The sequence below is a fragment of the Heterodontus francisci genome, chromosome 17 (assembly GCF_036365525.1).
Source record: "Heterodontus francisci isolate sHetFra1 chromosome 17, sHetFra1.hap1, whole genome shotgun sequence".
Lineage (NCBI taxonomy): Eukaryota > Metazoa > Chordata > Chondrichthyes > Heterodontiformes > Heterodontidae > Heterodontus > Heterodontus francisci.
Window position 1 is genome coordinate 42221971 of NC_090387.1, and position 16933 is coordinate 42238903.

The following is a 16933-nucleotide window of genomic DNA, read 5'->3' on the forward strand; positions in this document are numbered from 1 at the left end:
AAATGTCATTTATTGAGAGGAGTTTAAATTCATGTTCTAATGTAACTGAATACGCATTTCTATTACTAAGGACCACTCTGACGAGGACCCCCTGGTCTTCATTGGCTTTGTCAGAACAATTTAGTCCACAGTCCAAAACGTATTAAAAGTATTACTATTAGAATTGAATACCATTAAAATGGGGCTACCTGAAATTGACTACATAACTTTTAATAAATATGTTATAATTTTTAAGATCAGCAGTAGTATGTATAAAGAGATGATTGATGGAATGGCACTGTGGTATAAAATGCTGAAGCTTCAATATGTTGTGTTGCAAATTGCTTGGCTTGGGAATTGTCTCAGTTACTCCACAAGGCAAATTTCCAATCTTAGCCCTGCCACTAGAGAGAGGGAGAATGGAAACTAAGTGCTTCCACACATGGACAGCAAATGTTGGACAGCAAGGTACTCTGGACTCACCTTCTCAGGGCTGGTTACAGAGCAATACTAGAGTGGTAGAAGGCAAGGTTGTTGTTACATTTATCCACGCAGTATGTGCCCAATTTCAGATTTGTCAGTGGGAGAAATGTCAAATGGAGGTCAGATACTTTCCCTAAGGAAAGAATAGAAAATTTTGGACCACTTGTTTGCATCCCCTAATGGCTGGTAACTGAATGGTATTGATCTGGGGAGAACGAAACAGAAGAAAATGAAACATATAAAAACAATGAAGTGCCAGATTGCCTTCTTTGTTCTACCATATTTGAAGTTTATCTACTAGAATGATTTCTACATCCAGCTTTCAAACAAGAGACACTCTTCAGCAACATTAGGAAAACATTTTGCTGGATTTATTCCTCACAGGGCCATGATTTGGCTATTTAATTATAGTACTTCCGGGAGTCAGTTGCCAGCATTTGCCAGAGCTGGCGGGCAGCCATAAAGACAGGGCTAAATTGTGGCGAGTCGAAGAGACTTAGTAGTTGGCAGGAAAAAAGACAGAGGCGCAAGGGGAGAGCCAACTGTGCAACAGCCCCAACAAACAAATTTCTCTGCAGCACCTGTGGAAGAGCCTGTCACTCCAGAATTGGCCTTTATAGCCACTCCAGGCGCTGCTTCACAAACCACTGACCACCTCCAGGCGCGTATCCATTGTCTCTCGAGATAAGGAGGCCCAAAAGAAAGAAAAGAAGAAGAAGACTTCCCTATAGCCAGGGAGAAATGTCAGTGCTCATTTCTGAATGTTGACTAAGCTATCCATCTTGGCTGTTCCTTTTACTATCCTGGTATTGTTGAGGGTAATCTTTGGTTTTACAATTTTTTACCCCTTATCTTCATTGGTCTTTTGCTCAGATGCAAAGATGTTTAGATTTAGTGTTCATTGCATGGGATGCTAAGTATGAGGAGGAATGAACAGACTTCATCTGAAGAATAATTTATAACACCCAAAACACTTCCCTGAGCACTGCTGAATTCTTCTGATTGCTCTGAGCAAGATTTCTGCCCATTGCCTCCCAATTGGGGCAAAAAGGCACAGTATTTTAAAGGCCTGCTCGGGTCTGCAAATGAGACCCGACCCAAGCCCGACAGAACCCCATCTGACCCCGAGCCCAACCCAGCCAGAGTCCTTCCTTTTTTTCCGCGCCCAAGCCGACCCAACCCAACCATCAGTTAACCTTCCTTCCGTTTTTCACTTTGTTCCTTACCTGCACAAGTTTAAAATAACTGTAGCAAAACCACCTTTAAAGTAAAAAAAGTAAATTAACATTAAAGCCACTTACCTTAGCAGGTGATAGTGTGTGCCCGATCCGGCCCAACTCGACCTGACCTGTGCCCGAATGCCGGACCCGGAAATGCGATCCGACCCGAACCCTACACATGTCGTTGCGTCCCGTCGGGTTCGGATTGGGTAGCGGGCCTTTACAGTACTGTGTGCATTAAATAGTCATAGCCTTTAAAAGTATTTCTATGATTAATTAGGAAGAGGTCATGGCCCAGAATAAAAACAAGAAATGCTGGAAACACTCAGCAGGTCTGGCAGCATCTGTGGAGAGAGAAGCAGAGTTAACATTTCAGTTCTGAAGAAGGGTCACTGACCTGAAACGATAACTCTGCTTCTCTCTCCACAGATGCTGCCAGACCTGCTGAGTGTTTCCAGTATTTCTTGTTTTTATTTCAGATTTCCAGCATCCGCAGTATTTTGCTTTTAATGGCCCAGAATAAGGCTGCCTGAGATAATGTCAATTATACATCTAATAATCTGGAATTTTACGTAAACTCTAATCTATTTTTCCCTTTCCAATTTTCTCACCTCCTCTCTTGAAGATTCTGAGCTGAAGGTGAAAGCAATGGCAGCCCACCTGTGCGGGCCGCACGTCGCGGACCTAAGCACGGCGGTTCATTTAAAAAGCTGGGGCGGGTCGCGCCCCCCCCCCCACCCCCGATCAAGTGGAAGAGGCAGGCTGTCCATCCCCGGCAAAGGCGTCAGCTGCCTGTGCGCACACTGATGTCATTTTTGAAGGGCTTTGAGCCCCACCGTTAAATTTAAATATTTAATGAAACAGTGAATGAAAAAATTTAAATACATTTATTTTGCCCAACTCCCCATTAACCATAAAAATTAATAACTTACCCTCTCCCCAAAGCACTTAACTTGTCCACCTGACCATCACCCCCCCTGCCCAAAGTGAATAAACTTTAACCTCAAACCCTTCCCACCATCCCCTACACTAATGATGTTACTTTGACCCTGTTCCTCACCCTCCCACACTGAGAAGCGTACCTCCTCCCCCTCCCCACAAGTGTTTCCCCGGATGGGGATCTGAAGGCCCAGGAGTGCCGGCCAGCAGCAGGAAGATCGCAGCGGGACAGAAGGCGGCGGCATAAGTATGATTAATGCATTCATTTTAATTTATTTTATTATGCATATGGGGGGTCCCATCGCCGAGCTGCAGGGGGCCGACAAGAGGCCTTGTCGCCACCGGCAATATCGGGCCGGGCCCACCTCGCGTCAGGGTGCATAGCGGCCCTCTCCCGGAGGCATTTTCCGGCAAGCACCAACCCCCACAAAACCCAACGTCGGTGGGGGGGTCGGCAAAATCCAGCCCTCTGACACATATGTTACGGTTTCACAGGTACAGACTGGCTATCTTCCAGTATCTGACCCAAGTAGTCATTCTTAACGTCATCACAGCTGAAATCGATCCTGTCCTGACCTGACTTCTTCGCATGTACTCATTCAAGTAGGAGTGACTGTAGAACAATCAAATTTGGGAACCCTGAGTTTCCAGGGCACTGAGGACAATTCTTGTGCACCAACAGCAACCCAACTGATATCAGCTAACGCAGCAAATTAAGTGTAATCCTGGATCTTGTAGCTAGTCCTATACTGGCAGTGGATTTACCTACTAAGCCACTGGATTAGCTATGAAATTCCAGTGTTCTTAAAAAGTGGTGATCTTTATCTCTGAATTGCGGAAGCAATTGTTAATAAGATTTAATCTTAGTCAGTTTCTCGTGCATCAGGATTATTCTCACTTTTCCATATATACCTGGATCTATGTTAATTCCCATTGCTAAATTCAGTGCAGTGCTAGTACATAGTGTACTGACATGCACATTGTCCTAGGCAGATTTGTCCACTGAGCTGGACAACGCTAAAATATAGCAGATGGATAAATTTTATACTTTAGAAGCGTTGTTTTTCACTTCTTGCAAAAATATGATTGGAGTTGAAATTTAGTAAGGCAGTGAATATTTAATTGCAATTTACACCAATAGTTTTATATTGATTAATTAGGGAAATAATAGTGTTTGTCTTTATCACAGTTACAGCTAATGTAATGCGGAGTTGAAATGCCTAAAGATAGGTGCAAAGAGAGATTGGGTGTGTGTGCACAGTACTTCTGTACAAATTATGTAAGGCATTCTTGCTACAGATCATTGTCTATCAACATATAAGATAAGGTGTCATCCAATGCTTGCTTTAGGTGATTCGATTGTGCCTAAATATTTACACAATGCGGTATCACAGTACTTAACAGACTGAATTGCTTCTGCAAACTAGGTTCATAGCACTAGGTCAAGGGATAGTCAAAACTATTGTATCCTTGAGGCCAACAAAATGATAGTGACTCTGCTCTTTTGGCCAAAGAAGCAGCTCTTTGCAACATACCAACCAACCATACAAACAAACACTCAAATCTTGACAGTTTTAACTGACTTGCACGAAGATTTTCACTGCACAGTTGAATTTCAATCGCAATTATATTTTAACAAGGAATACTGAAAAATATTTCAAACAAAATCAAGTAAAGCCAGTCTTTAAAATTTGGATCCTTGCAGTATCATCCCTTTATGATACACTGTTCCTCTGAAGAAGCCATTGATACTTGGACCAATTAGCAATCATGCTCAACAGTTACCAATGGTGTCAAAGACTACTTGGCAATTATAAAATGGTAGCGTTTTCAGTTCATACAAGCATCCTCATTGACAGTTGGTGCAGACCTGGGAACATTAGTACAATTAATTGCACTGTGGGCATTAGGCATCTGAACCATTTTATAAAGCTTTTGCATAATTCCATTGCAAAGCATCTCATCAGCAGGGAATTTACTAATTTGTGATGCTTTTCTATCAATGTATCAAATACTATTATTGTCAAGCAAGTAAATGATTACAGCCTAAAACCAACAATGTCACCTACCTGGAACTGAAATGACCCAGAAGCAAAAAAAAAACACAACAGCAGCCAAAATTTGAATCTCGAGGGACAATGTTCCATTCTGTGTGTCCTCTGAGACACAGTGTTCTTTAACATGTTCACAAGGCAATCAACTGCAGCACCTGAGAAATGAAACTGTTTTTTCTTTTGGAACAATCATCACAAAGACAATATTCTTTTCTCTCTCATTCCTGCTGCTCTTGTCTACACCATTTAGCTCACATCAATACTCAAGCAAAATGCTCCATATGCAGATTTAACTCTACATTCACCTTGGGTGGTTTATATGCATACATCATGCCCAATTTGAATTGGCATAATATATTAGATTAGATTACAGATACAGCACTGAAACAGGCCCTTCGGCCCACCGAGTCTGTGCCGACCATCAACCACCCATTTATACTAATCCAGACGTCTGCAAACGCGACATGAAATCGTGTGACATTGATCACAAGTCGTGGGAGTCAGTTGCCAGCATTCGCCAGAGCTGGCGGGCAGCCATAAAGACAGGGCTAAATTGTGGCGAGTCGAAGAGACTTAGTAGTTGGCAGGAAAAAAGACAGAGGCGCAAGGGGAGAGCCAACTGTGCAACAGCCCCAACAAACAAATTTCTCTGCAGCACCTGTGGAAGAGCCTGTCACTCCAGAATTGGCCTTTATAGCCACTCCAGGCGCTGCTTCACAGACCACTGACCACCTCCAGGCGCGTATCCATTGTCTCTCGAGATAAGGAGGCCCAAAAGAACACTAATCCCATATTCCTACCAAACATCCCCACCTGTCCCTATATTTCCCTACCACCTACCTATACTAGTGACAATTTATAATGGCCAATTTACCTATCAACCTGCAAGTCTTTTGGCTTGTGGGAGGAAACCGGAACACCAGGAGAAAACCCATGCAGACACAGGGAGAACTTGCAAACTCCACACAGGCAGTACCCAGAATCGAACCCGGGTCCCTGGAGCTGTGAGGCTGCAGTGCTAACCACTGTGCCACTAAATTAGAATGAATATAATCATTCTAATTTATTTTACATGGCAGTTTTGAGGAATTAAAATTTAACCCTTACAGAAAGGACACAATATACTGACATGAAACATGTTTGGTGGGAAAAAGTAACATGCTCCTAGCAAGGCCAAAGGTTTTAGGTCCTTTCACCTTCCTTAAGCTGTAGAGGCAGCATGCAAAATAATGTAATTCAGTGCAGCCAACTTGCAGTATTGGGTACAAGTATGAATTCTTTGAAGTTATTAAATCTTATTCAATCATACCATTTGAAATACAGCACTCTGATTGGTTGAAAACTACAATATCAAATTTGGTTAAATACAGTTACTCTTGATGGGATACACTTCTTGAGACATTAACAACATGTGTTGTTATTTAAGTAGCCCTACCAGTTTGTCATCAACATTCTCCACAACTGCCCAAATGCTGGTATTAAAGAAACCTACGGACTCTCTTATATTCAAAGGAATCTTCTGCCCCTCACCACCACCACTGTCACACAAATGCATTAATGAAAAGAAACTCTGACCAGATACCAGAACTTCCACATGAATAATGTGAAGGGCTATTACACCAGTATTTAACCATGTAACCATGTCACCATGTCTATTAGGCAAAGAAAGAAACTACATTTTAACTAAACATCATCATATAATCACTGTAGTGAATACAGCAAATAAAATGTGCTTCAAAGGGTTAAAATATATTGTGTTTGTTCTGTATTATGATTTCTATCACACATATATTCTAGTTTGTTCATACTTCCTCTACCAACTACCAATGAACCACTGTTAATGCTGCTCTAATATCACTGTGTGCAAGATCTGCAGTTACATCAATCACAAAACAAAGAACAATCTATCAGACAACTAACCACATTTGAATACAACTCATTAATTAAACCTTTATTATTCATACAGTCGCAATATTGGATCCAAATGTGTGAGAATAAAAATATGCAATGTTTATTAACTGCAATAACATAACAGTATTGTTAATCCAAAAACCTCTGCAATGATAAGTTCAATGTTGCAAAATTAGCTGGATTAATGAAGAATAATTGTTGGTTCCCAAAGATTTCTGACATCCCTTAGTATACTGAAAAAGTTTAGTACATTGTAGCAAAACATTTATTACTTTAGAAATATTAGATGCAAAACTAACTCAGGGAGCAAAAAGAAATGTAAGCTATTTGGATTTGGACTGCGTGTTGGTTGTATCTAATAATAAATGTCACTGATACAAAGGTGTTATTTAACAAAGCAATAATAAAACTCAGTGGTTTATAATATAGATAGATGACTGAATCTGTGTTCATTTATTTGAAGTTGTAACAGTGTTTTTGGTTATCTTGATAATTGTAATACTATAATATTTGATGCAGTGTAGATAATATTTTTAGGTTGAGAAATGATTACACAATTTTAATATGTGAGGGGTCTCCTGCACAGTAAAAACTGAGCATGTCATATTTTGCTAGAAAAGCTCAATGTTTCCATTTCCCTAAAATGCTTTGATGTGGAAATTGTTCACTTTATTTTGGAAGGGGGTGAGGGAGGGTGCAGAATTGGTCTTATAGGAGACATCATGTTTACCTTAGCACAACCTTGCTATTTCTAAAATTTTGTTCCTAACATAAGTTCTGAATGGTAACGTGTAATCTCACAACAATGCTCTCCAACAGACTATCTGCAGTGTCTATCTTCCAGGATAGAATGCTAAGGATTATAAAATGTTATTTAATGGGTTTGGTGTCATTATATATATTTAACCTTAGCTAACCAGAGACTAGAAGAGGTGCGGCCAGCTCATACATACCAATGCAAAATCTCCTGCATTTCTCCCCACAAACAGTAACCTTACAGCTTAACACACACAGGTTTTCATTATGTTACATGCTGAAATTAGATGTTTTTGTTTGTGACGTTAGGATGTAATCTATTCAGTGAGTCTCACTTTTCAAAAATAAATACACTATGACAAAAATCTACCAAATTGCAAATACACGTATCTAGAAAATAAGTTTAATCATTTTACTCTTTCTGCTGATAAATTCTCACTGGTATGACAAAATGGTGTCGTACTAATAACATCCATTTGCCCAGTTTATTTCATTCAAAGTGTTAATTTCACAAAGACTTAAAGAATCATTTCAATGTGAGTGTTTGCAATGGTGCATGGGTCCCAGCATATCTGTGAAGCAGTGAGGTGCATGGGATTGCTATAGTAGACAGCTAAGTTTGTTTCCTAAATCTTTCTGCCTCTCCACCTCTCTCTCCTGCATTAAGGCACTCCTTAAAACCAACCTCTTTGACCAAGCTTTTTGTCACCTGTCCTGTCAATTTTTGGTCTGATTACGTTTCTGTGAAACACCTTGACATGTTTTTACAATGATGAAGCTGCTATATGAATGCAATTTGTCGTGGTTTGTGGCCCTGTATTACAGTTCAGTATCACATTGGGGCACTTTCATAGCATAGGTAATGTTGATGATCAGTCAGTGTGAAGAAGGTTTGTACTTTCACCTTGTGTACTCAGTGTGGTTTGACTAATACTCACTAAAGCTGTACTACAATTAATTGTGATCACATAATGGTTCTTTTCCACTGAAAATCATGGATAAATCATATGTTAATTTGAATATTAATTTCCTTTTGTGTCTAAATGAAGCAACTAATGCTCTATAGCAGCACTTGCTCAAATTGTAAGCTATAGTTGATAATTCAACAGCAGGTGATATGAGTGTTGGGAAGGTTAACTGCTGACAGCTGAGACAACTATCACAATAAATGTTTTTATCACAAACATTGATGAGAATCAATATGGTGGCTCATTGTGGCTTCAGGTTCAGATCATTTTTATTTTGCTATGATGAGGATAAATTCCTTTAGATTTTTTTTCAAGCAAGTTTTTAGGATGTTGCCACAGATTTTCAGTCGATTCTGGGAGGTTTGCAGTTCACTGGGAAGCTGTGATTGCAGCCCCCTGATGCTGCTCCGAGCTTTCAGATATGAACTGGTGGAGAATAGCCACTGACCAGTTTGCTACACAATAAAACAAAAGCATTTAAGACTGCAGATAATTTGAAGAATGATTAAAATACGCTGAAGTATATCATAAATTAAATGGAAAGTATTTTAAAGACAGAATGTTAAAGTGAACTGGTGTTCCCCAAACAATTCCGAATGTTTGCAAGAACAGTTCATTTCTATTAAGTGATTACTTAACACCAAGACTTATTTAACGGAGTTACCGTGCGAACAGATAGCTTCTACTTCTACTATAGTAAACTTTCTGGAAGAGTTTTAATTACATTTTTTGGGCAAAAAAAGTGCCGAGATGCTAAATTGAACTTGTTCTACTTCATTGGTAATCGACTTCCCATTTTGAACACCGGGAAGTATATTTGCGCTGGGAATATTGCTCAGTGATGACGAAAAATAGATATCCCTAGAAAGAACTGAAAATATTTAGCCAACAGAAACTAAATCGAATGTGCGCGGGTAGAGCCCGTTTCTAGAACACCTTTTCTGCAAAGGATATTTTGACTGTAGAGTTTACTAGCATCTCAACACATTTCGGAATGAAAATCACCCCCTAAAAATGTTACTGCAAACTAACATTTGGCTCAACAGAAAGTCTATAATTATATTTGCAATAAATCTTGGTACATTGTTTTCAGTCCAAGGGCAATTTGTCGGGAAGATGGGGGCGGGCGGGGGGGGGGGGGGGGGGGGCGGTATTGCTTTATAAATCAAGTACTTTTATTGTTTAAATAAATATTCATGTCAACATACTGTCGTATAGTTCGTTACCATTCTTGTTGGATGTTGCATCGTATCTTCAAAAGAACTGAATTTAAAATGTTAAAAATAAACGACTGTTTGTGGGCTCTCTGCGGAAAATATTATCTGCTTTAGCAAAAAATGCATTTGATTGGAGAAGGCCGACAGCAACATTTATAATATTTTCTTTTCGCAATGGTGCAATTTAGCAATGTCATCCTCGAGTTCATCGCTGAATCAAAAGCGAGCGTGAGGTGTGCTTCATTTATGGAGCAAAAAAGCCAAAACTCTCGTCTAAAACTTCGAAACCTGCCCGGCCACCATTAGTTGTCCAGCCTGCATGTAACGCAGTAGATTAATAAATAAAATTCAAAATTCAGCCCTTGATACAGCAATTAAGAATAATCGGAGGGAGATGGCATGACCAGTGTGCATTTGTACCTCGGAGTTCAGGTGCAAGATGTTATTTGGCCAAAAATGAACTGAAAATCCATTCTTCTCTTTAGTGTGATTTGCGTTTAATTCTTGGTTCTGCAATACAGCTCTCGGCTTTCTAGATGGCATTTTTAGTTAAGAACAGAGAGATGACTTTATAACTTTTAAAAGCTGGTCCACTAAGTCTTTAATTTTACTCGTTTGTTTTGATTAACGTGACTTTGAACTCAGTTCGGACCCCTCACCTGACCAAGACGATGTGCATTAGGGCCCTGAAGATTCCTTAGGGATTAGTTTAATGCGTTAAAACTGTAATGCTACATTCTCCGCTCGTCACGCAGACTTTTAAAGAATCCAAAAGGCGGCTTTAACTGTACATTTCGAATCGCGACAGTCAACACAAACTTCAATCCACCGTACTGTTTATTGCCTTGACGTGTTTGCATTCATTTTGACTAAAATGAAATTCCTTTACCCCGGGCTTGGCTAATGACCTGCTAATCAGATGTGTAACAGGATATGATCTGAGCATGTATTTACCGGATGTATATAAATATAGCCAGCAAGCGGAGTTGAGACAGTCTTCTCACGGAAACGCGGTATACAGTCAAATAAAAAAGCTCGGAATGAACTGATCAGAAATGTGTCAGATCGTCTGTAAGACATCAGCTCAAATAAGAGACACTTTCAGCAAACTAAAATCTCTGTCCAGTACACACAACATCAAACTGTGAATCTGTCGCCCGGTTCGAGCACAAAAGCTGCTTCGCAAGGAGTGTCTGCCTGCTAGATTTATTGTTAGGACTCCAGAAACTGCGTAGAACCCGCCCAAATGATTACAATCACGAGTAGAAAGATATAAAACCCACAACTATCACTCATCTGAGCCCAGGCAGGGCAAAGGATTTAAACAGAAGGGCTCCAGAGCCCTCCCCCCTCCCCTTGCCCCTTATACCCTCTTCCCCAGGACATTTGACTTTTGTAGCAACTTGTACTTTGGTACCTCGCCAAGCGCTGTTTATTCTAATAGATTAGAAATATTTAATATGAATTCTACAGAGGCACAGCCAACAACGCCGAGTCAATTTCGCGCGCTGAGAACGCTACAAGAATAATTTAAAAGTTCATTTTAATATCCCATACAGTAAAATCAATTTTTAGTGCCGAATATAACAGTACATTTTAGCACATGGAGGGTTTTATTGAACGCGAGAAGGCAGATTGTATTTAACCAAAAAGGGAGGGAAAAAACACTGGATCACTGTTTATCGAATTTGGGCATGTAATCTATATCGATTACTTTGTGTTGGGGTGATTGTTAATTCGTATGCATCAAAACGCTCCAGTAAATAGGTAATTAAATGTGTCATTATAAATGATTCCAATGTACAGATATGCTGTGCGCAATTTAATATGCATTTACTGTCCGTAGCAAACTGTTTTAATGTATGAAGCTGGAATAACTGCAATGCAAGAAAAAAAATCTAAATTAAAAAACGCAGTCAGGGTTATCAAAATAATTAGGAATAGTTGGCGCGATGTTGTTTACAATATGTAAATAAACAAGTTGGTCAACTTTAACAAAAATGTTATGAACTTTGCAATCCTCTGTCGTGCTTTCTTGGATATTGCACAGGGCGAGAACTATGGAATTCAAGATATTTCAACCCGGGTTTTAGAATTGTACAGGTGCTCATTAAGTCTGCACATTGGAACAGAACAGTGCTTTATCGGTGACATAATGTATGATTTATATCAAGTATTTTAGCTGTTTTTGGGAGGGGCGCTCTGCTAAACACACGTTTCTAAGAGGTCTAGTTTTAATAGGCGGGTGTTTGAATCAGAATATTTTGTTGCAGTTAATGTCTGAATTCACGTTATTGAAAGCGGTTCGGGGGGGGGGGGGACGGAGAGAATAATTAGAACACAAATTAACAAATATAGTTCGTGCTCATGTTGTGCATTTAATTCTGTCCAAGTTAGAGTCGACGTATTTAAGTACGGAATGGAGTTCACACAGAATTGTTGCTACTGAAATGATTTGAGGTTATCAGTTTAACCATGAGCAACATGAAAAACTGGACAACTTGGAATGGTCTGGAATATCACCGACAGGGCAACATTTTAAAGTGTTAGGTCACTATTCGTTGTTCTGGATGGAATACAAATATAAAACTCAATAAATTAACCTGCACACCGTCTCTGTTCCAACGGTATTCCCAAACTGAAATGCATCCCAAATAGTATACATCCTTACAATCGCTCTGCTAAATGTTGCCATTATCTCCTGAGCATATATATATATATATATAAATATATATAAATCGAGTTACTAACTGAAGAATTAGTCTTAAATAATAACTCGGGATTGATGTAGCATGCTTGATGGCGATGAGGGCCAACTGAGGACGGAGCTGTGGTGTAATTTTGAATGGTGGTTTGTAAGTGAAAAGTTGCCTCTCTGCTATTCTAACAGTGTCAATGTCAGTGAGTGGGGTGAAATCGCTGAGGAAGTTGCTTGTAATGGGGCGGCAGTGATTGCGAGGCTGGTTTGTTGTTGCCATATTATTGCATTGTGCTGTATGGTATTGTGTGTTGTGTTGTGTCTAACACTCAGAGATCGCGCCTGATGTGCTCTGGTGTCGTTGTTGGAGTGAGCACACAGCGTGACACTGATGGATGCGCCAATGGTTAGACGGACAGATGTTAGGGCGGATCTAACGGAATGTGCACGTCTAGATTGGGCTAAAACCATCTCGATTCCGTGAAAGTCACTTAGTCAGCCCTCAAGGCAAGCCGGGGAGGATGCAGGTAGCCTCTTTCACCGGGCGGATTGCTCCTTTTCCCATCAGAGCGGAGTGAATGGAGAGCCCTTGCGACTGGCGATGAGATAAACGCTGACCAAATTTGGCAGGAGAAGCAGAATTTGACAACTCACCACTTTTTCCCCCCTCTCTCTCTTTCTCTCGTCAAACAATTCGTCATTTCCAGGAGCACCCACACTTCCCGGGACTCGGCGACTTGCAATGTTCATCCTGTGACAAGCTGAAAAACAGACAACTTAGCCATGGGCATCAGCTGAAAGTGAAGCGGATTTCGGTGCAGTAACTTGGGGAGGGGAAACGAAAGAGATTAGAAATAAACTCGACACGGCGCGCAAGAAGTTATGACGCAGGATATTTAAATCTGCCCAGTTTTCAGACATTTGGAATGCTTCCAGGGCTTGAAAGAATGGGGAAGATTGGCGATTCCTGATCTTACCAGCAATAGTCAGACTGCCCTCCTCTCCTCCTGCTCAACTCCTCTAAGAATTTGCTACTGCTTGCCTGACATCTTTAAAAAAACGCGTTTGGGACAAAAAGATCGCCCCTGATCTGCTCTGGCTGTCATTAAATACCTATCTGCCAAGAAAGAAAAAAATGCAATTGGTAGCCAAGAAACTGTTTGGCATTTGCTGATCCATGTTCTCCAAAGCACTTGAACACAGTTCGAGTCCGGCCCCTTCTTCTGATCTTCATTTCCGTAAGGGACGCGCAATCGAGTTCCAAGCCAATCGATCCTTGTCTAAATGGAGGTTCCTGAAAGGCATCTAGGCGAAAGGTTCACCCGTGGACAGTCTGAGCAGCAGAAAGCTGGCGCATTTCCCCGAGAAACCCCTTCCAAAGTCCTTGGGGCTTGAAGCTTTGGCGAGCTGCACATCAGCCGCCGGATTCCCCAGGCAGGGAGGCGGCAGGAAGGTGGGAAGCTGGATTCCCAAATCGCATGATCTCTCTCCCAGAAAGAGCCACCCAGAGCACACAGCCGAGCAAAGCTTGTAAGTAGTCGCACTCGCCAGCTGGTTCCGCACTTTTAAACAACTAGTTTTAAGTCGATCAGGGGACCAGATGCAAAATAGCAGGGTGGCCTGAAAATGGGGAGTGGAAAATCTCAAGTTACTTAATTTTGCACTTGAATTTTCTCTCCCCCCACATCATAAAAAGAACTTCTAAAATAAAAAAAAAGTGGGCGATTTGAAAATATCTAACGTAACTTGGGATAGTAGCCCGGCTGGATTGTTGATAAATGCTGTTCTATTTTTAAAAGAAAGCATGTGCTGGTGATGTATTGGGGGATTGGAGGGAGGGAAGGAGGTGGGGGTTGATGGCCGGGGTGCCGGATGCTGACGAGTGGTGTGTGTGTGTGAATGTTGTTTTTTGTTTTATTTGGAAGTTGACAGTTAAAGAATGCCGACTTTGGGTGACGCGATGAGCTCGTTTTCTTTTAAGCTTGCCTGTTGCAGCTCCCAGTGAGTGACTGCGAGGAGCCGAAGCGATGTGTTGTAGAGTGAGTGAGTGAGTGAGTGAGAGTGAGTGAGTGAGTGAGAGAGTGAGAGAGACTGAGGCTTCCTGACTGTGTGTCTGTGGCTCTGCTCCCCCTCCCTCCTCTCTCTCTCTCTCCCTTTCTGAGTCTCTCTTTCTGCCTGCTCCGCCAGCCTGAAGCCCGGTCGCTGTTTGCATGAAAACGCCGCCCGGCCGCCGCGCAGCCACCTTGGAAGGAGTTGGGGATCTGTCGGGCTAACTCCGGCCAGCATGCCGAGAAGGAAGCAGCAAGCGCCCCGGCGCTCAGCAGGTACAACACTGTGTGTGTGTGTGAGGGAGTTGGGGGCGGGGGGTTAAGGGGAAGGGGCAATGGGACCACTTCTAAAGAAAATAATCATCCTGCCATCGTGAAAGAGAAAAAAAAATCCTCCTTCATTCTTTGGTTAACTTGTGCCACTCCCCCCCTCCTCCATCTGGGACGATCAGAGCTTTTTTTTTGAAAAAAAATCCCAAACAAACAAAAAAAAACTGTTTATCAGCTGACACTCAGCCCGCTCTGACTGACCGGGCTAAACCAGTCTGTACTTTTTTAATGCGCTTTATTTATATTTATATCTAAAAATGTCAAGTCTAGTTAAGTTTTCCCCCACCTCTCTCTGCCTCAGTGTGTTGGATAGAGAAGCTAGGAAGCTCCACGATCAACAATGGGGGTTGTGGAATGGAACTGGTTTTTATAGACAATTGCCATCCTTGATTTGATGCCTGATTGATTGCCTGTCATCTGGCGTGCTTTGATCTATTCATTCCCGATAAACATCAATAAATCACTCACCATGGCAACGCACATGCCCATGACGTAACACCTGCCCTGTCATCTAGCTGTCAAACCACTTCTCTTTTTTTCCTCTTTTTTCCAAAAAAGCTGGAGATTGGACAAGGTTTTTTTTTAAAAAGAGAGAGATAAAAGGTGTTGACAAAAACTTAAATGCATGTCTTCTAAGCGATGGAAGAATAGGTCTGTTCTATCAAAATGACCTGTCAAAACGACTTTGTTTCATATTTGATTTAATTGTCTCTCTCCTGACAGGCACATTCATCAATAGCTTAATGGTCAATCAGAAGTTGGCAGAGTGAGTGCTTTCATTCTTTCCCATACACAGGCCTTGGCGTACTTTATCAAAATGCCTTTGCCTAATGGATATGGGGAAGGGGGTGTTGATGACTGAAAGACCACTTATTTAAAAAGAGGAAAAAAGGAATATTCTGATGGGTAGATGAAGACAAATTAGTGAGCTGTGCATGATTTTTTTTCTGTTTTGTTAGAGGCACAGAAACTTCCTGTAATTTTTTTTCTCTTGGCCCTCACAGCTGCAAGTTATAAGGTTCATGACTGCTTTGTGGTATACAAAGAGTGATGACAAATTGATTGCTCTGTAGTGATGGAAGTAGCACACACACAAAAAAAAAGATGTCGGCTGATGTTCTGTGATGGTAACTTCGGGAAATCAGTCCCCAGCAACCTTGAGCGGATTGAGTATACACAAGATTTCCCAAACTGAAAGGTCCGCTCAGCCGTAAAAAAAGAAAAGTTGTTTTGCCAGCTTCATTAGTGTTCACCTAATTAGCTGTAAACCTGATGGATTCCTGACAGGTTTAATGATTGGAGATGACAAGCTCCACGCACTGTCATACAGCAGAATTAGGTTTGCAGCTAGTTTGATGTAATCAAGTTGATATTACACAGTCCTAGTTGCCTTTAGTTGTGCATTAACTCAATTTTCTGCTGCAGGTGACAAATGGGCTTTGGTACCTGGATAATCATGTCACAGAAATTAGGGCCTTTTAATGGTCTCTGGTAGAATAACAACAACAATGAACAACCCCCAGCAATGGAGCTTTTGTAGACATAACAGACAGGTGCACAAATTCTTTGTCTTGCTGGATTGTGACAGCACATTGTGAATTGTCTAATAGAGAAGACTAAAACTGCCGCGAAGAATCAAGAATCTGTAAATAGATTGATTTAGTTTATGGTTTCAGTAAGAGAGAAATCAACAATTATCAAAGGTAACTGTGCTGTGTATATGTACAGCAAATTGCACTGAGAACATAAGGGGTGTTAATCGCATATTTGTATGAGAAGATTTTCTAATTGCCTCGCATCAGGTGTAGGCCGAAACATTTTTATTCTATTGTCACAAGCAGATAAATATAAAAATAAACAGGCTTTTGACTGTATTTTTTAAAAATTGTGTGAACAGAAAGGAAATAATTAAAGCAGGTGATACATTTACTTTCCATTTTTCCCACTGTGCTATATAAAAGTTTAACATTTATGTATCAACAGTGTTATCCTGTTTAGATACAAAATGATCTTCACAAAGAAAAGTGTATCAATCATTGAGATAAACTATGTGAAGCAGAAAGCAGTACTGTACTCATTGGATTAAGATAATCTGTTTAGTTGTTATTGCCTTCATCCCAAACATGAAGGAAGCAGCGAGAGGTAGAGTACCTACAGAGGTACTTGTGGTCGACTGTTGCAGTATTATTTGCCTGCAAACCTGCCACACATTGCTCTGCTGGATGGAGATTCTCCCTAGCAGCCAGCTGACAGAATGATTAGTTATGGCCGTTCTCAGCTTTTGCAAGGAATGAACAACAAAGAGAAAAGGAGAAAAAAAAGCATAACCA

General features: G+C 40.9%; 1 protein-coding gene across 2 annotated transcripts in view; it reads left to right on the plus strand.

Moving 5' to 3' along the window:
- Positions 1 to 14423: 14423 nt before the first annotated feature.
- The window catches only part of tshz3b (teashirt zinc finger homeobox 3b), a 78712-nt gene continuing 76202 nt past the window's right edge, over positions 14424 to 16933 (plus strand). Inside the window, exon 1 of one of the 2 annotated variants that reach the window (XM_068049332.1) lies at positions 14424 to 14549. In XM_068049332.1, the coding sequence (XP_067905433.1) occupies positions 14510 to 14549 (40 nt within the window). In that variant the 5' untranslated portion in view covers positions 14424 to 14509. The remainder of the gene's footprint in view (positions 14550 to 16933) is intronic. The other variant, XR_010976690.1, reaches the window with a different exon arrangement.